The 25,276-nt window shown below is 33.8% G+C and overlaps 1 protein-coding gene across 1 annotated transcript in view; it reads right to left on the reverse strand.

Moving 5' to 3' along the window:
* The window catches only part of DPYD (dihydropyrimidine dehydrogenase), a 796,846-nt gene that overhangs the window by 417,629 nt on the left and 353,941 nt on the right, over positions 1-25,276 (reverse strand). The window contains exon 11 of the mRNA XM_012791012.3: positions 22,286-22,496. Within this exon, the coding sequence (XP_012646466.1) occupies positions 22,286-22,496 (211 nt within the window). The remainder of the gene's footprint in view (positions 1-22,285; positions 22,497-25,276) is intronic.

Raw genomic sequence — 25,276 nt, forward strand, 5'->3', positions numbered from 1 at the left:
TTATTCCCCAAAGAATACAGTATAACATCTATTTATATAGCATTTATATTGTATTAGGTATTATAAATAATCTAGAGATGATTTAAAGTATATGAAAAGAAAGAAATTACTATTTTCTTTCCAGAAATAAAAATGTCCATAGGCTATATGCAAATAACATACCATTTTATATAAGGGACTTGAGCATCGATGGGTTTTGGTATCCACTGAGGGTCTGGGAACCAATCCCCTACAAATATCTAGAGACTTCTGTATTGTGACATTATTGAAGCTTAAGTTAGGGTTCCTCACTTGCATGGGCCTATTTCAAAGCCCTGTTCCTAATATTGAATTTGTAAAGTTTTCTTTTCTGAAAGAGGAACCCTCAAACATAAAATTTGAATCTTTACTAAGTACAGTGTATTATACACAGTAGGTGTTGAATAAATGTTTGATAAGTTAAATTGAAGTTCATAAGGAATGTTCTTTATAATTTCTTAAGATGCAAAAATGTAAATAGTATGATTTACTTTAATATATGAGCTCCATCATAAACTCAGTCAATAAGTAGTCAGGAGATGTTACTATGAGTTTAATAAACAACTTTGTATTTCTTAAAATATTTAGCACCAACACTATAGGCCACCCTAGGAGCATTAATTTGTGAATTCAAAAGCAGTCTTCTATTCATGGGTGTTTCCATTTCATGTACATTGTGTTATTATTTTTCCTTTAACATTCATATATAATTGTGTATATTTCAAAAAAAAAATAATCTTTCTTTCCTTGATATTTGATTCATTTATCCTTGGAAGTCTTAGCCTGAGTATCAACTGTTTTAATTATTTTATCACTTGTAATATCTAGCAAACCTCACTAAAAATGAAATAATTCTTTGATACTATATTTCAAAATAGAAAAGGATCTTTCATATTAAAAAAAATGATCTCAGCCTCCTTTTGAAAACTGTCTATTGAATTTCCCTGTTTTTTTTAATCCTTCAAGTTTAACACATTCCTAATTTCTTTCCAGAAATAAAAAGAAAAATCAATGAGAGATCATGCAGCTGGTTATGATGTTTTTAACATCAACTAAAATAGAGACAGTCTGTATCAATTTTAGTATCTGATACTTGAGTTCATATCTACAAAAGAATCATTGAAAAAGTAGAAATGGTCTATATTTATATAAGCAATACTACCACAGGTCAGAAATGTTTTCTTCCAGGAGCAGTAAGCAGCTGATCCAAGATGACTGTTTATAACAACTTGAACATCAAATGCTTAGAATCATTTCCCTGTAGGCACAGTACATTCTACTTCAGCATATGTAATTTTCATATAGTATTCATAAATTTATTGAATCTGATTATGGATCCGGATACTTTTCATAATTTCAATAACTCCTTTGAAATGTAAACATTATTTTCATTATTTAACCATATTTTTTTAAATTTAGAAGTCAAATCAAGGATTCAATAAAAAAACCTGAATTTTATTTGTAATTTTTCATAAAAGAATTCATTTATTTAACTGCTTCTTATGAGGAAGACTTTTATCCTCCTCATCCTTGTAACTGTTCTTCTATGAACTTCTCACAGCTCTCTTACATCTCTGCTGATAGATTTAACTTGGAATACAATGAAAATAAATCTCAGAAGCACATCTTCTGTTCTGCCTTTATCCAGCTTGGAAAAAGTGAAAGCATAAGTGGATGAAAAATGTATATTTACATTTGCAAACCAAATAACTGCTTGCCATTTCCTATGAAGTGTTTAATGAATATTAATAGAAGGATTGTATTTTTTCTTTCTTGTTTATAAAATAGAGGGGGGAGCAACTTTCTGTTATGTACATGCATGATTTTCTCACAGATTTCCATGAGATTGCATCTCGATGGATACTGTAGCATATGTCTCAGTAGCTCTACAGTTGAACAGAAAAAGAACTTGAAAAAGAATCCCCAAACATGCTTATTCACTGTCTATATTATTCTGCAAATGGAAGAGAAATATGTTATGATATGGTGCCTGGAATTTTATGCAGTCTTTAAAAAGAATGAAAATGTCCTTAATTCATACCAAACATTCAAGATTTATGTTAATTTTCTGCTTTAATTACTACTATGTTCAAATGAGCTTATTTAAAAAACAAAGACACTCTGAGGTAGCTTTATAACAAGAAATGGTTTTGAAATGGGAACTTTTAGTCAATTTAATGTTATGCATGAAATGATTTTTTATATAGACTTAATTGTATTGTGACACACAAGTTCTTCAATAAGCCACAGCTTAAAATTGCAGAAACTGTCCCTCAGGGACACATCACTAGCAGATGTAGATTGCCAAGGTCAATTAAACTGATGTAGCTGTGCTGTCATATATGTAGAAGAGCAACCCACAAGCATATGACAAGTATATTTCTCAGTATTTATAAAAAGATGTCAAGAATGCTATATTTTAGTACATACATATAAATTAATTCTCCATAAACAATAAAACAATACAACAGAAATCATAATGAAGAAGTATTATTAGCATTCTTTGGAGAGTTTGATGTGTTGTAAAACAATGGGGGAAATAAAAACTTTCAACATTTATAATAAAATGATATCTTGAAAACAAAGATGAATTCATCTACGTGCTTGTTGTTTAATTTTACATAACCTATTACTCAGTAAAACCAAAGCACAATGAAACTAAAAGACGAGCTGAGGCAGTAATCTTAGTAATTCAGAGTGAAAGCAAAATCTCAGCAAGATCAAATAAATTCTAATTATAAGACCAGGATATCAGAGTTCTGTTTAAATAGAATAACCTGGGGTATGGAAGGGACAGTACCAGAGCATGCCTTCAACTAAAAATATCAAGTCTGGATGACATGAGCTTTGTCTTCACATCTCCCTTCTGCCTCTTAGTATTTTAATCAATATGCTATCACCCAAACACAATAGAGACACAAAAAGAGTCATCATTTTCTGTCTGTACCTCTCAAAATGTAATCTTGATTCTGTATCCTCCTGCAGGACCTCAAAATATCACCTCTTACTCTCTTTAGCACATTGCATTTCTCATTTTCTCCTTTCCTCTCCTATTTTGAATAACTTTGTTACTATCATGGTTCTTTTTTCTCACTGCCATTATTATTTTTGTTTCTCACTGCCATTCTTATTTTTCTCACTGCCATTCTTATAGTTTCATTTACCTAATTTCTTAGAGTCATTTACACTTGCTGCTTACTTCTCTGCCCACCTAATTATTCTGCTAATGAAAATATGATATTCATGGTCACCAAATTCTGTGACCTCTGTCCTCTTCCCTTTTGCAACAGTTGAATGACCTTAATTTTGCTCTCAGTCTTTAATTTACAGACTGCTACTCTACCGGGGCTCTCCTTATCTTTAAATTGTCCTTCTCAGGCTCCAGCTCCTTCTCACCTCTTGATCTTCCTCTTCCCAGCCCTCAAATATTCAGTCCGCTGCACTTTCTCTGTCAGAAATTCTAGTCATTTGGTGCCTTCCATTTCATCTCTGAGAATGACCTCAAATTCTACCTTGAGCTCTTCCTCTTATTCTGGCACTTCTGGCTGCCTATTAGAGATTACAATCTGGATACTCTTCTGCCCTTCACAAATCATCACATCCAAACCCAGGTCACAGGCTTTCTCTGGGCATTTTCCAGATTTCATGATTTAGTAAGCTTGCTCTTTTACTTCCCTTACACATTGTGCCCATCAAGCCCACCTTTGCTGCTCTCCTCAAACTTTCAACAGACCTGACTCCATTTTATTGGGAACCCCCTTGTCTTCTCGTCACTAAAACTATGAACCTACTGAATCTGTACCCACTCTATCTCTATTTCTTCTTCATACCATTAAAGAACACTCTTTCCAATCAGATGCCAGTCTTGCCACATGGGCCCTAGAATCCTCTCCTTTTACCTGGTAGGAATTTTGGTCCTTACACCATATTCTCTCTCTTGTCTATTATTAGCCACTACCTCCAAATTAGCTGTTTCCCGTATGTAGGTATATACTGGTACAGCATCTCCCATTTTATAAATCTTTTCAGGCTTCCATTTACCCCTCAAAGCTTCATTAATTTTCTTTCCACTACTTCACTAAGATGATTAGGTTCAGGTTGCGGAATCCAGTGACTTTTCTCAGTGATAACCTTGCTTTAGCTCAGGGAATATAGTGAGGTGAGTGAGGCACCCAAAGAACAAAATTTAAGGAGGTCCTTACTCTCAAGGTGGAGCAAGAGCAAGGTTGCACAGACACTTAACCTGCCTCACCCTAGCATGGCACTGCTTTCCTTGATTTTTTTGGCAGCATTCAGCAAATGACCACTCCCTCTTCATAAACCGTCTTGTAACTTTGCTTCTGTGACACCACACTTCCTGCTTTTCCACCTGCCTCCATGATGGTTTTCCGATCTTCACTGATGCGAAGTCTTCATAGAGTCTTTTTCTGACTCTGAAGCTCTCCTGCTACTGATCTTTGCTTTAGGGGCAATATAGAAAACCAGAATGAATGGGTCAAACAAAATCTCTTAAATTTCACCACCAGGACCATGGGAGAAACTACACTGAAGAAGGTAGAGTTCCAGGGACTGCAAGGAATCTAATCTTGACTAGCTCCACAGATGCTGCATTTAGGTTATCTCTTCCAATGGAACCTTTTCTTTTCCCTTTCTGTGAAGTTAACTACTGACCACTTTCTGTTAAACTAGGCACTACGTGACTTTATTTCAATTATTTGTTTTGCCTCCACCACTCCTAAATTCAGGGACTACATCTGAGTCAGCTACTTCCCCAGCATCTAGCACTATAACTGGCACGTAAGAGGAAGCCAAAACATGCTTTTTTGTTCAAAAAATGTAATATTTGTCCATTTCATTTATTTAGCACTCATATTATTCTGTCTTAATTGATTGTTTTTCTTAAAAGTCATATTTCAACAATCAAAGAGTCAGTTTATTGTGGAGAGAAAAACCTAAATATTTCCCTGGGGGGGAAAAAAAAGCTTCTACAGTGACAAACACACTGGCTAGGGAGGAATAGGCACATGGTTAATTTCTTTTCATTGATTTAACTATTTTATTTCCTTACTTCTATGGTTAGATAATTTTCAGTTTGAATAAGTTCATAGAATTTAGGCAAAAATATAGTTCTGATTTTCTTACCCTCCGTGCTAAGGATAATTTTAGGCTCCCCAAGTTAAATAGAAAGGATGCATGTCAATAATAGCCTGTAGCAACTCCTTTTGTTTTACTTGTATTCTATGGGGAGTTTTATTTCCATTTCCTAAACTGACCAACAAATCAATTCAGAATTAAAATAATACAAGCACTTCACCTTGATTTGCTTATTTCTCTGCAATAATTCCATCTATTTAAGACTCTGAAGTCCTTGAAGATTTGATTTCATTTTATCTGGAAGAGATCTCCTCAAGGAGGTCAGTGTCCTTGAAGTAAATATATGGGGATTGTTTTCAAATTCTCTGTTGGATTCCCAAATGCTGTACTTTGATTTGCTTATTTATATTCAATGATACCATCTACTTAAGACTACAAACTCCTTGAAGGAATAGATCATCCTTTAATCTGATTTGGACCATAATCATTATAATTCTATGCACATTTGGGTGCTTAATATTTCTTGATAATTATGAGACAGTGAAAAAAGTAAAAAGGCTACTGAAAAATGTTGTATACTTCTCAGTGACAGAAATGTTTAATATGCTGAATGATGCCATCAAATGATACAAACAATTACAGAAAGGGGTTAAGAAAAATGTTTAATATAAAATCCCCACTTGCTGCATTTAAAGCAAAAATAAAAACAAATAGGAAGCCAGTAGTAAATTATACTACTTGTGAAAACAATATTATTAAAATATAAGTGAATACTGAAAAATATTTTAATTAACAAAATAAATCAAATGGAAAAGATTCTCTAAATAGAGCTTTAAAAGTAAGTCTATGTGTGTCTGACTGCCATGACTAATTATGTATCCATGTAATGTGTGTTCAATTTGGGCTTATTTAAATAGCAGAAATGCTCATTAGCTGCAGTATATCTGTGAAGCTTCAGTAAACAGTTTAATGGTTTTTATGTTTAACCAATTTCATAAGTTCCTGTAATTTTAGCTTTAGCAGCTCATTAATGTTATTTTTTGATATCCATCTTGCAGCTTTTTTTTTCCTTGTCAATTGTCAGTAGGCACACTTCAATGCAAACTTAAAACACACAGTAGAATTTTGTTTAAACAATTTGAGTACATAAGTAAATCTTTGATTCAAAAGTATAGCTTCTTTATATAAAGCACTAGTTGTGTTATTAAGAAATATCTTTGGAGGCTGGGCATGGTGGCTCACAATGTGTAATCTTAGCACTTTGAGAGGCCGAGGTGAGAGGATTGCATAAGGCCAAGAGTTTGAAGCCAGCCCCAGCAATATAGCTAGATGCTATCTCTACAAAAAACAGAAAAATTAGCAGGATGTGCTGATGTGTGCCTGTAGTCCCAGCGCTCAGGAGGCTGAGGCAGGCTTGAGCTCAGGAGCTGGAGGTTGCAGTGAGCTATGATTACGTCACTGCACTCTAGTCCAGGTGAAAGAGTGAGATGCTTGACTCAAAAAAAAAAAAAAAAAAGAAAGAAATACCTTTGGTATCAGAAAAGGCAAAGGCTATATTCAATAAATAATGGACAATGTGTATTGAGTGTTTTCATGAGTATGCGGCTGGTTCTGGGTTAGGCATTGCATATACTGTCTCTTTGGATTTTTACAAAATAAGTATTACCTCAATTTTATAGTTGAGGAAGGTAAGACTGAAAAAAGTTACCCAGGTCCCACCCTTAGAATTTAAACCTAACTATTAATCAGTTCCATACATAGCTTGAAATGCCTCGAGAACTACAGGGGCATTTGGAGATACACAGACTTCAGGAGAGGGCCCTGCATCTTGAAACTAGATAAATCACAAGGATGGAAAAGGTTCCCGAAGGAAAATAGAGTTAATCACTTATTTTTAAAGCAGCAGCAAGCATACCCTGAACTAAACCCAGAGAAGGATTCATCAGAGATACGTAAGAAACAAAATATTTCTGAGTCACACAAGCCAAGTAAAGAGGTAATTTCAAGACGTATCAAATACAAGAGAAATATAAGGTATATAACCAAATTTGTTAATGTGGAGGTCAATGAACAGTAAAAAAGATGACATTTGGAGCTATTAATAAATGGTAAGGGGAAAAGACAGAAGGAAAGGGGTTAAGAAAAAGAAATCTGGCAAAGACACAAGGCAGTGCATATAGGCTATTATTTCAATGAGTTTAATAATTATTGCACAAGAAAAAATTAAAGCAACTGCCTTGCATTCATCCATTCAATTACCAATTGTTTTTTTCCTTCCATGTACTAAATACTGTTGTAGGCACTGTAGTAAACCATGGCTAAGGAATTTGTACTTGTGGGTTATACATTTCTATCAGTAGATAGAAAATAAGAAGTAAACAAGAAGTGAACTATATGATAGTGAAAATGGCTATGAAGAGGGTTATATGAAAGAGACTAGTATAAGATGAGGGAGTGAGAAGCAGGAGGGGTGCTTTAGATCACAGAGAATATGGAGGGTGAAGGAGGGCCTCTTTGATGAGATGACATTAACACTAAAACATAGAGGATAAGGGGCAGATCATTTCAGGAAGAGGGAACAGTGGCAGCGATGTTAAGGATGAGGTGAGGTTGAAGCTCTCAAGAATAGAATGGAGGCTATACTCCATGCAAGTGAGGGAAAGCAAGCAAGATAGTAGGACAGGGGATGTGAGAAATAGAGGCCAGCCCAAGGAGGGCTTTATAAGCTGTAGTGAGAATTTTATTCTAAATAAAGTGGAATATGTTCATATCTTTTGCCCATTTTTTGATGGGAGTTATGTTTTTTACTCGCTGATTTGTTTGAATTCTTTGCTGATTCTGAATATTAGCCTCTTGTTGGCTGTATAGTTTGCAAATAGTTTCTCCTATTCTGTAGGTTGTCTGTTTACTCTGTTTACTTCCTTTGCTGTGCAGAAACTTTTTAGTTTAATTAAGTCACATTTATTTATTTTTGTTGTTGCTATATTTGCTGTGGGGGTCTTACTCATAAATTATTTTGCCTAGGCCAATGTATAAAAGAGTTTTCTCATAGCAAAACATGTTTTCTTCTAGAATTTTTATGGCTTTTTATGGCTTACATTTAAGTCTTTAATCCATCTTGAGTTACTTTTTATATATGGTGAGAGATAGGAATCCAGTTTCATTCTTCTGCATATGGCTATCTTATTTCCCCATATATTTATTGAATAGAGGATCCTTTCCCCAGTGTATGTCTTTACCTACTTTGTCAAAAATCAGTTAGCCAGAACTATATGAAATTAATATTTCTGGGTTCTTTATTCTGTTCCATTGGTCTATGTGTCTATCTTTATACCAATACCATGATGTTTTGCCTTCTATTATAGTATAATTTGAAGTCAGGTAATGTGACACCTCCAGATTTGTTCTTTTTGCTTAGGATTTCTTTGGCTATTCAGGATCTTTTTTGGTTCCATATGAAGTTTAGGATTATCTTTTCTAGATCCATGAAAAATGACATTGGAATTTTGATGAGAATTGCAACGCATCTATAAATCTGTAAATCACTTCAGGCAGTATAGACATTTTAACAATGTCGATTCTTCCAATTTATGAGCATGGGATGTTTTTCCATTTGTTTGTGTCATCTGTGATTTCTTTCACCAGTGTTTTATAGTTATCCTTGTAGAGATCTTTCACCTCCTTGGTTATGTATGAATAGACTCTTCTCAAAATAAGACAGAAAAATGGCAAAAAGTGTGAAAAAATTCTCAACATCACTAATTATCAGAGAAATGCAAATTTAAACCACGAGACAGCACCACCTTACCACTGTCAGAATTGCCATTATTAAAAAGTCAAATAACAATAAATGTTGGTGTGGTTGGGGTCAAAGAGAATGCTTATACACTTTTTGTAGGATGTAAACTTGTACAGCCATTATGGAAAGCAGTATGGAGATTCCACAAGGAACTAAAAATTGACCTACCATTCCAAACAGCAATGCCACTACTGGGTATCTACCCAAAGGAAAGGAAGTCTTTTTATAAAAAAGACACTTGTATTCGAACGTTCACTGCAGCACAATTCACAATTGCAAAGATATGGAACCAACCTAAGTGTACATCAACTGATGAGTGGATAGAGAAAATGTAGAGTACTACTCAGCCTTAAAAAAGGAATGAAATAACATCTTTTGCAGCAACGTGGATGGAACTGAAGACCATTATCCTAAGTATCTCAGGAATGGGAAAACAGATACCACACATTCTCACTCATAAGTGGGAGCTAAATAAAGGATATACATGGTCATAAAGAGCTATAATGGACAGGGAAAACTAAGAAGGGGATAGGTTAGGAGGGGGGCGAGGGATTAAAATCTACCTATAGGGTACAATGTCTACTATTCTGGTGACACGTACACTGAAAGCCCTGACTTCAGCATTTATGCAATTCATCACGTAACAAAAAATATTTATAACCTATAAATAAATAAACAAATAAATAAATACATAGGACTCCACTGGATGAAATGACACAATTTCTGTTTAGCAAGCTGATTCTGCTGGGATTATATGGAAGCAAGAGTAGAGGCAGGATGACTAATCTTAGGAGGCTCTTCTTAAGCAAACAAAGGTGGCCAGCATCTGATCATCCCTTCAGCAAGGGAAGGGGTTGCTGGTCTGCATGACACTTCACATAAACACCCCTTTCACATGCTTTTGTTCTTACTGTGAATTTTCTGTAAGGGCATTTGGAATAAAACCATTCATTCTTTTCATGCAACCATTTATATATCTTTCCTTTCATTCATCCATCCATTCCGTGACTACTTATTGAGTCAGGAACTCTGCTGGATACTGTAGAATAAAATATGAATAAACTACCCTACAGTGATATTGTCAATACAATTTAAAATATATAAGGTATACAGGGTGAAATAGGAGGAAAACAGGAATGAAAAAGGAGGAGCATATTTAATTACATGCTCCATATGTGGGTGAAGGGAATATATTTAACCCATATTCCCCTTTAGATTTCTAGTACCCACCGACTCTGAAATAAAATTCAGATACCTTAGCCTACCACTAAAAACATTTCATGAATTAGCAATGATGTTTTTCTACCCTTACTCTACTATTTCTTGTTGTATATTTTATGATATAGTCAAAGAAACTACTCCATGCCTTTATCCAGCCTGTTCACTATTACTGGAATGTGCTTCCCTCATCTCCGTTCTCTTAATTCCTACCCAATTCCATAACTAGTACATATGCCACTGCCTCCATAAAACCTGCTAATTCTTGCTGAAAGGCATCCCGCTACTCCTATGTGTAACACTAGGAGTTTATCTGTTTCTCCTTGAGTCATTTTCTACTTAATGACATTTCACTTACATGCATTTTTCCTCCTCTATTAAACTACAAACTCCTATAGACAGTGACAATGTATTCATTTTTGTGTACCTTGGAGAACCTAACAGAATCTTGTATACTTAATACAAGATATATCCGATAAATGTAGAATGAAAGAATAGGAAGTAAGATCCCACAAGTATGTAGGAGGGCAGATTAGAAGGATGTCAAAATTAAATTGAAGCATTTGGTTTTAATCCCACCACCAGGGAAAAATAATTTAAAATTCTAAAGTATGAGAGTAATTCAATGAGACTGGTGATGTAGAAGTTCATCTGGCAACAGTGGGCAAATATAGGGGGAAACACTGGGTCATGTTAAACCAAACAAATTATCAATACAGTTTGCAGAGGGCTTGGAAAATCATTGGATATTTGCCAAACAAATAGTATGGTTGGCATTCTTTCATATTCTTGTATGGAAAAAGACAGTTATGTAAGTAAAAGACCTTTGAAAACACTGTAAAGAGCTTCATAATTATAAAATATTATAAATATAGCTGTTATAGAAAAAAATGTTATATAATGGATAGCAATAATCCACATACTGCTTAGGTAGGACCCCTGAATAGAAGTTAAAGTTAAAAGTGTTAATAATGGATAGCAATAATCCACATACTGCTTAGGTAGGACCCCTGAATAGAAGTTAAAGTTCATGCTGCTTTCCTCCTGCAAAGCCAGCTTATTACCATTTGAATTGGGTAGTTTCCATATTTTGTGAGTAGATACTAAATATGATTCAATGCAATTTCTAACTTATACAATAGCATTTATGCAGGTTAAATTTTATTTTAAATCCAAAGACTATCTTAGACAGTCTTTTTCCTTCTTATATTGTGCTTTGAGCCGAGAACACAAATGTAAAGTAATTGATAAGAATAATCTCAATCTGCAATACAAAATACATCTATTACATATTAAGAACATTAGTATATAATCTATATTATTACTTTATAGTTTAACTAAATATTACATTGTGACTTTACATCTCCTAGAAGCTTACTGTAGTTTAACATTTCACAAGAATATTAGGTTTCAGAATAATCTTTTATTATACTATAAGCTAACTAACTAGTATTTAAAAGACAAACATAATAGACCATGGTCAATAAAGCTGAGAGATCTATTATACTCACTGTATCTCTGCTGTATGTTGAAAACTATTGGCTATATTTTATGATTTCTGTTCTCAGAAACAATTGTTATTTTTACATTTTATACCTTCTTTCCCCAACAAAACTTGTTACATGCCACTGCTCTACTTCTTGTATGTAATCTTTGATTTGATGGAAAACTACTGATTTATCCACTGTCTCCCTCTAAGAATGCATATGATATCAACCACTAGTGAAACCTGGAAAATAAAGATAAGGAAAGGCTCTGAACAGAGCTATTCACTGGGGAAACAAACCTATTCCTATGCAGTTATTAAAGGGAAGTAAAATAATTACAGAAATATCATGTTGTGCTTCAAATGGATGTCTAAGGCAGTTGTAAATGATGTGATGTTGATTCCAAATCACTTTCAACACTGTTATCAGTTTGACCTCCCTCCTCATCACCTCCACCCTTTTAAAATAATTCCAAAGAAAAACTGTGCAAAGATTCCATTATTTTGGATGGTTATTCTGCAAAAATGCCAGCACTTGCATTAGATTCCACCACTTCATCCTCACTCTGCACAGTATATTTCATAATAGAAAGATGATAAATCTTTCATCCAGGCAAAAATATTTCTGATAATAAGAGCAATTTTTAAGGAAACAGGTATAGTTTTATAATTAGTTTCCTGAGAATTCTTTTTTTAAAAACAAACAAACAAACAAACAAACAAACAAACAACTTCAGTAGCACTGAGAATGTGTCTTGCCCCAAATATATTATAATTAAAAGTAAGGCAACAAACAGGGTAGGCTAAAAAGGGTTCATTCTCATCACTTGGCCAACCAACACAAAGGATATATCAGCGTTATATTATTAATGTGTTACAAAATAAAATGGCAGCATGAGGAACAACAAGGATTAGTAAAAGAGGAAGATAGAACACCATGGAATAAAACTGTCTTTGAGGCCATGCATTCCTTAAACTACTTACCACAAGAAAAGCAACAGTAAACAAAGCTGACTTTTTCCTCTTCAGACTATTGTAGGTGAGAGGCTTCAAGATTTCCAGAATAAATGTCATGCATACTCTTTAATCATACTTTTAAGAAGTTGTTTATCTAAACTATAGGTTATAACTCTAGGTTACAATTAATTTATCAATGGATAGCCACTGTTGTAGGCACTAGGATTATAGCATTGAAAAGGCAGACAAATCATATGTAGTAATTCCCAATGTCTGTTTTCCATCATTTTCTATTTTCTTAGTTTTAGTTCCGTTTTAGTTGTCGAATGGATTAGCAAATCCAACTTCGACATACCACCATTTCACTCAGATCTGTTCTACCTGCTGCATTTGTGAGTTCTGTCGGCATTTTAAACATCTGCTTATTTCCCCAGCTAGTCACCTCACATCCAATCTCCTTATAAAACAAATAACCAAATCCTGACCATTCTACTTAAGAAATATATATTGATTCTGAATTTTCTTCTGTATTCTCACTCCCTCTATCTTAGCCACTGAAACTACTGAAAAAACTCAGTTTAACTGGTTTCATTCTTCTGCCTTAATACCAGGCCATCCTTTTCAATACTACTGCCACTGTATAGCAGCATGCTTATTCCACACTCCTGATGCTGCCTTCCATGTGGAGAAACAATCACTTACATGACATTCATGGTGTTTCATTGTACCTGTGTTGTCTCTTTTCAAAAAGATAAAATTAGAATTCTAATTAGTGAATCTGGAAGAAGAAATTAGGCATGTATAATCCACCCTTGTCCAGCTTATACCTGCCCATTTGAGCACAGGTTCTCTCTCTCTCCTCATATGGAATATCTTAATGGGCAGCTTCTCATAAAGAGACCTACCTTGTTGGATCATACTCTGTGACTGATTGAGTAACTCTACCTAACGCAGGCACTCAGTATTAGAAAATACATTTACTACTAATATGAACCACCACAAAAGATGATTACTTATTTTCTAACTCCCAACTATTTGAAGAATATTACAAGTAGTTCAAAATCTAAGCAGAGAAGAAGAAATCTATTATCTGCTAGAATTACCTCATTCAAGATAAAGATCTCTCCTATATTTAAACCTCCCCATTTTCACCTGGATTTCTATAGCATAAAATTCAAAATCCCTAGCTTAATATATAATCCTTTGACTCCACATAAATTTATAGCAAAATTTCCTGCCACCTTCTCCCAATCTGCTTTCCATACTTATATAACCACACACCATCTCCTCCATCTGAACAGAATTTATTCCCATTGTTTGACCACATGAGGTCATTTGGAAGCATACTTTTTATATGGTCTTCTCTCTATCAGGGAAACTCATATTCAAGCTCTAAAACCCAGTCCAACTGTGATCTTGAATTAGCACATTATGTCACAATATATGTATTCACATGCCTGTTTCCTCCCATTAGCCTATGGGTCCCTGAAGGGCAAAGACTCTCTTTTACTCATATCTATGTTCCTATTGCCTGGGGAGTGCCTGGAACATACTTGTGCATCAAGAAATGTTCATTACAGGGTGAATAATGAGAGAATAAATAGTAGAAATCATAAAACAAAATGTTCTATTTTAGAAATAAAAATGGAAAATTCAGACCTTCATTTATGAAGATGAGAACATGCATGAATAAAGTAGGCTGATGACAACTTTCTAAAGACATATTTTTTTTTTTACAGCTTTTTAAAATGACTGTAAAATGACTACTTAATCTAACAGTGTGGTGTTGAGCAAATTGCATAATCTCCCTGTGGCTTCCCTCCCTTCCACCCCCATTCCACCTGGAAACGCCTACACATCACTCAGACTTCAACTTACAACCCACTTCCTCTAGGAAGCTTCCCTGAACGCTCACATTCTTTTCTGTGCTTCCCTAGGATTCTAAACTTCTTCCGGCACAATTTCTTATGAGTCTCCTCTGTTAAACTGCATTTCTGGAGGCAAAGTTTGCATTTCTCTTTTTATCACTTTATCCCTGGAACCCAGCTCAGAGCCTGCAACAATAGGTCATCAAAAATTATGAAACAAATAAACCTGTGAAATGATAATATATGATCTCTTAGGTCCCTTGCAGCACATTTAGACATATAGGAAATCCCAATACAAATTATTGTGTCATAACATATCCAGTATATTATACTGATCACTTTAGTTCTCAATTCTATCTGATCCATTCTTAGTTATATTCATCATAAGTTGCTTTCCCTAATGTTTTGCCATCATTCAAAGAAGTGTGCTACCTAGCAATAAAGTGTACTTTTCCTTAATCTGCTCTTTGAAACTTTATTGCAAATATTTCTCTTTATAAAAAATGCATTCAACAGTAAAAATTTGACAAATTATAGGAGTTTCTCCTATAATTTGTACTTAATTCCTTACCCCTCCCCTTTATTTTTGGTAAGAAAGAAGAAGTATGTAAGCTGAAGGCCACAAAGAGTGGACAATGGTTCAAAGAAAATTTTGCTGAATCTCTTAGTGCCACTAGTAGTTTCTGGAAGAGATGTTTTATTGTTTGAAAAATAGAACATGCTGGTAACAAAAAAAATGAGGGTTATTAAAATGTTTTAGTGTTCTCAAATTTATTATGACTTACTAAAAGATGAGCATTTTAATAAGGAGTAAAACAAATGAAATATATTGGTTCCAGGTCTTTCAAAGCACAGGTAACTATTATTATTGAATATCTAACTCATCTACTGCCAGCATTAAAACATTTTTCGTACATTTATCTAACATTTCAATAATTGAGAAAATAAAATGGGCACACTGAAAATTTCCTGAATCTCTGCATTGTCAGGGTCCTTAGCACATCATTTCTTGCCTAACTGGCAATTTCTAGTTCTGAGTTAGGCCAGAACAAGGCAAATTAACCCATGGTCTGCACCTTTTCTCAGTATGGGGGCAAGTGAATCAAAGCTATACTTGAAGCTGGTATTGACAGAATGTTTGATTTACCCCATGAGGCTTTCAAAAACTTTTCTGAGGGCCTTCTAATAAGAGAAACTGATGAGTGATTTAAAAACCTTTCTCTTTTTTTTTTTCCAAAAACGCTCCCTTTTGGAACTAATTGCAATCAATGTTATCAAGGGAGTTGATTTCTGAGAGTTGCATTAAAGATTCAGAAAGAACTTGGTTTTGTGTTTCCTTGTTATTTCTCCTTTCTAGTAAGTGAGCAGAAAGAAAATGTAGGCACTGGGTGAAGTGTATAAATTCCTTTCCTAAGAGAAGGGTCATGCCTTCCCTGGCTGTGCCCAGAGAGCTAAGTCACCTGTCATCCATCGCTCTCCTGAGCAGGGCTGTGCAGCACTGTGCTGAGTCAGTCTTAGCAGCACCATTCACCTCATCTTCTTCCTTCCCAAAATGTAGGTTTTTAATCTTAGTTATAGTATCTCATAATTTTCAAGAGTTTAAAAACTCAAACTTGATATCCTCAAAAGTGCTTCTTTCTTTCCTTCTTAAAATAAAAATGAACAATCATCTTAGATTAACCAAACAAAAAAGTTGGTCCAATTTCACTACTCTTAAGAGGAAAAACCAAAGTCATGTAAAGATATTTTGCCTGGTTTCTAGAAATTCAAAATGGAGACTGCTAACAACTAAAAATTATCAAAGAAAACTTCAAAGAGGTCTAAGAAAACTCTTTTCAGTGGAAAACATCAGAATTGGTAATATTTTTAAAAATATATAATGCAGTTACAAACTGTTCAATCTATTTCTGTAAATAAAAATTACTGAATATATTGAACATTTTCTTATTAAAAATTATAAATGTAAAAGTATTTGCTTCATTATGTTTGCAGAGCCTCTAAGGCCCCTGACGAAGTCTTGATTTTCAAATGCATGTATTCCTAGACAACATCAATAGCATCATACTAGTGTAATATAACTCAATTTAATTACTAAAATATGGTTTCATCACACAATAATAATAATATCTATAACTTAAGAGATGCTTACTATGCGTTAGGCCTACATCTAAATGCTTCACATATATGATTAATCCATTTCTTCTTAAAACAACTCTAGGAGGTAGAAACTACAATCATCTCCCTTAAACGATGAGGACCATGAAGTACAAGGAGACTGAGTAATTCATTAAGACGATGAAAGTAGGAACAGAGCCAGGTTTCCAGCAGGGCAGCCAGGCTCCACAGCTCCTGCTCTGAGCTGATACACCAGACAGACTTTAATTAGTGTAATATTTAATAGATTATAAAGAATGCAATAATTTATGCCAAAACAAGAGAAAAATCGATAGTAATAAAGTAATAGAATTATTTTTCTAACTTTTACATTTTCTAAGAAAAATCAACCAAACTAATCCCATAGTAGAAAAAAATAGGTAGTTATAGCAAAATTACTATCCTAACATGAATCAAGTAAAATGTACAAATATCTTTTCTGCATCAATTATGGGCACATTAGTAACTGTAGCTATAAAGGTAAAATCTTTGCCCTCTTAGGGTTTACAGTCTAATTTGAAGATAAATTATAATGGGTTCTGGAAGATTGAAGGTCATGAATCTTTTCAAAGTGGACATTTCAAAAGAATGAGAAGATGATTGTAGTGTAGTATATGGAAGAGGCACAGAACAATGGAATGGGCTAAATTCTTGCACTCAGTTTTCTGAAAGCATATTCAAAGAACCATAAAATTATATCAACAGATCTGCTATGAATGTGAGGACAAGGCCAACCTTACTGCTTCAATTGGAAAAATGAACCTGTAAGGTTGCTGAAAATGGTAAAGAATTCTCTTCATCAATTCAAAACTAACAGAAAATACATGTACACTTCACCACTGGCAGTTCGGTTCCAGGCAGAAAGAGGAGGGAGGATAAACTACAAAATAAGCAAGAAATCTCTTAAACTTGACACTGTTCAAACAAACAAAAAGAGACAAAATTCAATTTGATAAACACTGGCATTAGTGTTTAGCAAAAGGGAGGACTTCCTATATTAGTAAATATATGCTTTTTAAATAAATAAATGTTTAGAAATTCCCAACGAATGAGGAATATCTGTGGAGTAGAAACTCTAGTTAAAGGTAGTTTGTACTATCTCCTGATAGCCTTTAAAATTAATCTAGAATAATAAAATTCCAATTTAATATGATTTGGAATTTTACATACTTAGAGGAAATACAGGAGAATTTTTAAAATGAGGAACTACTTTGAGTTTTTCATAAGAAAGATATTAAGAAAGGCTAAGGTTATCTCAACTGAATTAGAATTTGGATTAGAATTGGAATTCAATTGGAATTGAATTAAGAAATTGGACACCACTGCTTTTAGAACTTGGGACAATAGCTAGTGAAAGATCTAATTAAATTGTGCTCATAAGCACATATACATGCATATTCCATGCACAGGGATGTGGAATATGTAGTCTTTTGTTCCTATTTCCCAATCCCTGCTACAATCCATAAGAAGAGTGAAATAAAACAGAATTATGCAAAATAATTATGACTACTAATTAGCATTAGTAGCAATGAAGTATTAAAAATTAGCAAATATTAATATAATCTAATAATATTATCAAAATTTATTTTATTAATTTGATATACCTATTTTTTCCATAAGCTGTTGAGGTACTTATTTTTATGATAGGAATATTTATTACACATATACGGGGTACATAATACTAAATAAAATTATTTTATATTCTCCATTGTAAAATGCAAAAACTCGAGGGACTTGTAAAAGTCATGCAAAATATCATATCAGAGAAAAAAGATGAGATTAAAATTTAATCTCCTTTCAATTTTCCAATTTAGGTTACCTTTTCAAATTCATATTGATATAATTGAGACTCTAAAAGTATTTTCATTGAAAATATTATTGTAATCAGAGACTGCTGAGAGTACAAATTATCACTGTACTTTATATGTACTCTGTCCAGTTTACTTTATTCCTTTAACTCTTCAGCATATATCTATGTAATGCATTCATTGAAGATTTCCTGAGTTACCATTAGGGGATCCATCCTGTACTGGATACTGGGAGGAATAATTCAATAGGAAATAGTAGAAAATAAAACTTGATTAGAGATAGAGATAGAGACAGCCATTTGCTTAAGTTCTGAAGTGTTGAATGAAAGTTTATCCTATATTATAAGGTGACATTTTTTTTTTTTTTTTTTTTTTTTGAGACAGAGTCTCGCTTTCTTGCCTAGGCTAGAGTGAGTGCCGTGGCATCAGCCTAGCTCACAGCAACCTCAAACTCCTGGGCTCAAGTGATCCTCCTGCCTCAGCCTCCCGAGTAGCTGGGACTACAGGCACAAGCCACCATGCCCGGCTGATTTTTATATTATATATATTAGTTGGCCAATTAATTTCTTTCTATTTTTATGGTAGAGACGGGGTCTCGCTCAGGCTGGTTTTGAACTCCTGACCTTGAGCAATCCGCCCGCCTCGGCCTCCCAGAGTGCTAGGATTACAGGCGTGAGCCACCGCGCCCGGCCTAAGGTGACATTTTTTAGTGAATTTAATGAAAAGAAAGACTGAACTTAGAAATTTAAATCCGGAATAACATTTTGAACTTTGGCTATAGGGAGGACTATAGTACCATTTATAATGGTGAGGTTGAGAAGAGATTTGCTTTAAGAAAATCTGATAATGTGATTTTTTTTTTACTTCATGCATATATCTCTTAATGTATTATTCACTTTGTAATACAATTAATTGTTTATAGGTCCACCTCCATCCACTACCCCAAGTCTGTGAGATTTTAAAGTTCCAGAATACAATTTGCCATCTCGTACTCGCTACATACTTGGTAAATATTTGTGACATGCATCAACATGTGACAAATATGAAAGGAGGTCTTCTGAGACATAAGGAGTGGAGAACTAGATTTTAGAGTCATTTCTACACAGACAGAAAATAGTCTCTACTGCAAGTCTAGCCACAACCTGGCACACAGAAGTTCATTTGTATTTTTTGAGGAATGAATGCAGGTATAAACGAGTAAAGGAGACAATCAGTTCACAAAGGAATACACATGTTAAGAAGAGAAAATGGTCAAAGTCTGAACTTGGAAAAGTACTATAAAATAATAAGCTAGAAAGAAAGAAATAAGCTAGGAAGAAAATCAGTGACAGGATTGGAAAGAAATAAATAGTTAAAAGAAAAAGCAAAGAAACATAGAGTGTCATAAACAACAATAACATGTTTTAGTTTTGTTTCCAAAGCACTTCCACATTATTTCATTTTGATACTGACAACAGTCCTGAGAGGTAGGGAGAGAAGGTATTACTATGCTTGTTTTTTGTTTATTTGGTTTTCTTATCGATGAAGAAGTTGAGCCTCAGAAAGGTTAGGTGACTTGGAAGAGAGTATTACAAATGAAAAAAATATTTAATGTTTTCAAATGCAGAAAATAGAATAAGGACTGAAAAGACGACACCGCATTTGGCATGCAGTGCATTACAAGCCTACATGAAGTGAGGCTGGAAAGGAGAGAAGAGGAAGGGTTTAAAGGGAGGTTAACATTTTAAGAGAGAGGCTGAGATAAATATATTTAAACAGGTATCACATGTGTGCTAGTCATTAGGTATCACATAGAAATTACATCACATAGGTATTAGGATAGAACAAGAGTCATGGCAGAAGAGGGATAACATACATATCATCTCTTCTTACCCAAATGGACAACTTACTTCCAGTAAACTGGTTTTTTACCATATCTTAAATATGTGTGTGCACATGAAAGTTATCGACTTTGAAATTATTATTTTAAAATTTTAAATGCCATTTAGGTAAGATCTTCCTGATCAACTTCTAACACATACTGCTTCCTCCACCCCTTTCTTTAATGTTTTCCATCCAAAATACAATACTGAAAACATCTGATGGGAGTGGAGGAATGAACACTATTTCATACCCCAGCTATTCCAGCTCCCTTCTCATTTGGAAAGTAATTTCTTACTAAAGTAAACATTGAAGAGCCCCAGTAAAGCAGGTAATTCTACTTAAAGATAATTTCTCCAGATAGTTTATTATTCCAAATCAGGACTATAAAAGCATAGTGAAGAACCATTTTTCCCTGACTTCTCTCTAAATGTACGAGGGTTAGTACATGTGAATCCTGAAGAAACATACACAAGTAAATTCTGGAATAAAATATACAAATAAATTCTGAAATGATCTTGTCTAACAATCTCAAATAGATCACATTTTCTTCTACTTCATATTTCAAATAGTAAGTTAAATCTCTTACTTTTCAAACATATATACATAAATACACATACACATACACACTGGCATAAGCTTATGAAAATGGCAACTGAGATTTCAAAAGCTGTTTTCTATGACATTCCAACTCACATCTACTTAGGTTTGTTTAGGAAGAGATGCATTTTTCTTAATATTAGGGTTCCCAGTCGTGGAACATAAATTTAGATAAGTAAGCTAAATTATTTTTTGATAGGTGAATCATCAACAGAATTGCTAGTTAAACCTAATTCAACAGTTTACTTAATTTTTGGTGATGTGCGGAGTACTAAAAGCAGTATGATTTTTTTTAGATAATAGAATATAATTGACACAATGTTCTTCCTCAACCTAGTTAATATATAAACAAGCCACACTGTGACTGTGTCTATATATCACATAAACATCTAGATGAAAAGTGACAAATTCTGGCCTTGATCCAGCTATATAAAAACATTTACTTGGTGACATTAAACATCTGGATGTTTCCAAATATGAGGATGTTTGATGTCCTACAGATAAAATAGCCCGATGATTAGTTGAATTTTTTACTTACATGCTGCATAAAAATGTACACTTGCATGTATATACCTCTTCTTGTTTCAGATATAAAATGTAATTTAGCACAGATATAATAGGAAGTCATAAAGAGAAACTGTTAGGTTTAGATTTTTTGTTATTGTTGTTCTTAATGATTCTCTGACCTAGAAAAATATATTTTATTTTATTTTCAGTAAATAAAAGAGCCATCATATCGGCAGTGTGAATTAAAAGGTAAAACATTTGCAAAATAAAGGTACCTAGCTAGCTACTTAAGCTTTCATTTACAATGACCCAACCAAACATGCTATGTGGGAAAAGTATAATACAAAGTAATTTTAATTGATTGACTTACAATTTAGTTGAAATACTATATAAAATATTTGTTTCTCCTATTATATATTTTTAAGCATTTTGTTCTTCCTTAGCCTGTCCATTTATGTCATCCAGGAGATCTAACTTTGTATTTTGATAATTTTCATATTGTAGTGATGGTCTAAACATGAGCACTAAACATGAATTATTTTTTGACTATTTATTAGATCTTAATTTGTCTGAATCATTGAAGACTGGATCATATTTTCTTGTTTTACTCTCACTGAAGAAAAAAAGCATTCTTACATAGTAAACAAGACAAACATGATTATAAAGTAGAATATGTATTTTGGTTATCAGCTTAAATGAAAGATTAATGTTCTTTTCAATTCTTGCCACTTTAAAAATAACTCTGTATAAGCATTAAAACCAGTTCTAAGCCTTTTGAATCACGATTGCTTGTACTTCGTACTAGAAGAGGGAAATGAATGTTAAAGTGAAAAACAATTCCCTGAAAGCTGGAAACTATGATGGCACTAAAATAACAGACAATTGCATAACACATTTCAGCTCCCGGGCACTCTACCTTTAGGATCACTCAGAACTGAGCCAAAGGCACTGATGACCACATCGGCTTTCAGACGGACTATCTGATCTTCATCTTCATTCCAGTTTCCAGTTTCATCTTGCTCTGTCCGAACAAATTGCATAGCAACAATTCTCCCACCTTTTACTATAACCTTCCGTGGAGATAGGAAAGGCAAAAATTCACACTTTTCTTCCTTAGCAAGTTCCATCTAAAACAGAACAGAGAAAAAACTTGTAAATGTTTCTTATTCCATACAATATTTGATTTTTAATTCAGTTGTACATACATGCTAAATCTTATGATGTTTAAATCAATAAGAAGCTTTTTATTTGATCAAAGATGAGTTTCAGTTATCAGCTATTTACATTCTGTAAATCACTGACTCAGGGGAGCCTTGGATTGGAGTTGCAATGTGGAAGTTTATAGATCACGGCATCATAAGATATTTCTTAAGTTTTAGGTATTGCATGCCCTACAGTTGGTGGTTTGTGAGGTTTCTAAGTATAGAAGCCTATTCTCTCCTTATGCTTTCATTTCTGCAGATCAGGCTCTCTTTCTAATCATGCCACATATTAAAATAAATACTTCTGTTTATTACCAGGCTGCATATATCTAAGCTGGAAAAAAGTCAATAAAGTGGGTGAGCCAATCTGTGCAAGTACATGATTAGAATGGTAGGTAGGAGAAAAAAAGACTAGAGAAACTCTGTGGAACTAAGAAAGAAAAAAAAAAAACAAACATTTATTCTTCCTAGTATAAAAACAGAGAAGCAAATACTATAAATGAAAATTTAGAGAAAGTGAAACAAGCATGCTCCTTCTGACAAATTCCCAGTTTTTCCCCATCTCTTACAAAATTTATTCTGGCACAGAATCGTGGTACCCTGGTTTTTGCTTGTTTTCATATGTATAGTGGAATGCCCATCAAGATGGAATATTAATAAATATTTATTTGCTTATTTTTCCACTCATTGATTTTGGGGAAATCCAGGACTTTGTCAATATCATCTGAAATAGTATGTTTAGTGTTCACTTATAAAAAATGTAAAAAATGTCCTCCTGAAGAGGTTAGGGATGCCCAATCTTACTCTTTCCTTTCCCTGTGAAAGGCTGAAAGGCAGGTGGATTCTTGGTAGGACTCATGATGAGTGGCTCCTACTGAGATTATGAGTGTGAGATTTCAAACCAAGAGTTATCTGGGCTGTGTCAAGATGGAAAAACTGAGACATAAAGTAATGCACTCAAAGTCATAATCGAGCCATGGCCCCATCTTTGAGCAACCTACCTGTAATTAGTGGTTTCTAGTTTGGCATACATCAGAATCCCCTGGAGGGCTCCTTATAACAAATTGCATAGGGTCACCCCCAGGGTTGCCAGTTTTATAGGTTTGGGTGGGGCCTCAGGATTTGCATGTCTAGAAAATTCCTAAAGTGATGCTATGCTGCTAGACCAAGGTAACACTTTGTTGATCACTGTCTTACTAGACTATAGCTGACTGGCTCAGAATTTTGTCTTTCACTTTCAATGACAATAATACTGCTCCCAGGGAGCAAACATTAATCCTTGGTGGAAAAAAAATTCTCTGATATCATAATGGTTTGTGTGCTTGCAAAGAGCTACAGTACAGAAAGAAATGTACAGTATATTTATAGTTATGGGGGGGTAATTAGGAAAAAAAATATCAAAAAAGACTCCCAAGGGGGTAAGAATAAAATAAATGGTTGGGAAATACTGGTCTATAACCTATATTAGCATGAAGTTATTCAGCCTGAATATTGTCCTTAAAGACTTCAAAATAGAAACCACATAAACAATTATTACACAATATTTCCCTTCTCATTATAAAAATTAACACATATTAGTGATATAAAAATAGGTAGGATATTATGGGTCATAAGTATACAAAACTATAGATATAAAATTGTTCACTGTTCAGACAGGGAGATTAGAAATGAGTGGAATTGAGCTAGGTTTAAAACCTGCTTCTACTGCTTATTTGGGATGCGTTCCTTATATGAAAACAGGGATAACATCACCTAATTCATTGGTATGTGGTGTTATTTAAAACAATTCAGAAATGTAAAATGCCTAAAGCAGGACTTAACATATAGCAGATGAAAATCAACGCTATTTATTCATAAATGCTATTCTCTGAATTCACTTTTTTTCTCCCAATCATTCTTCAACCATTCAATGACACTTAGCAATTGGATGCTGATTTCAAGAGAAAGGTGGCCCAATAACAAAGCCCCAAAAAAGGAAAGGCAAAGACAATCTTAGATTCCTCTTGAATTTTCTAAAAAATAAAAATATATGATTTCTGGAAGGCAAAGTATTCCTTGAATAATTGACATGACAAAATAAATATGGTTCCAGTAAGTAAGATATGTTTTCTGTATCATTTTTGTCACATTTACGTAATATAGCACCTTATAACTCATCAATATAAACCAGTTTATTGTATTTCAAAACTGTGAAGTGATGCTAAATTTTAATGATAATGTCATACTTCATTGAATAACAACACCAAATATTTATGGTTTGAATAAATCAATACAAAGTGTATATATATAACAGTAATATTTTCTGTGGAGGGCAGAAATAAAACACCAAACTATGCTGCACATATTGGTAGTAGGTCTCACAGACTGACTTAAAATCTGTTTGGTCTCACTCTGCCTTCCTTTTCTTTTAATACTTAGGTAGTATCTGTCATTATACATAGATGATCTCTTATGCTGTTTGGCAAATTTGGCATTAAATTTGTAAACAAAAACATACACTAACAAATCAAAAACTTCTAAGAATTTAAAATGAAGATTATAAATGATTTAATGCCTAAGCATGTTTTATTAATAATAATATTCTTGCCATAGTTTTGATTTTTGAGGACCTAAATACCAGGTGTAGTTATGAACATAAATTGAATTTAATATATGCTCAGCTCACATCATAATTTTCTATGTGTACCAGGTTTGATAACATATCT

Source organism: Microcebus murinus, chromosome 2 (genome assembly GCF_040939455.1).
Source record: "Microcebus murinus isolate Inina chromosome 2, M.murinus_Inina_mat1.0, whole genome shotgun sequence".
In the NCBI taxonomy this organism is placed as follows: domain Eukaryota; kingdom Metazoa; phylum Chordata; class Mammalia; order Primates; family Cheirogaleidae; genus Microcebus; species Microcebus murinus.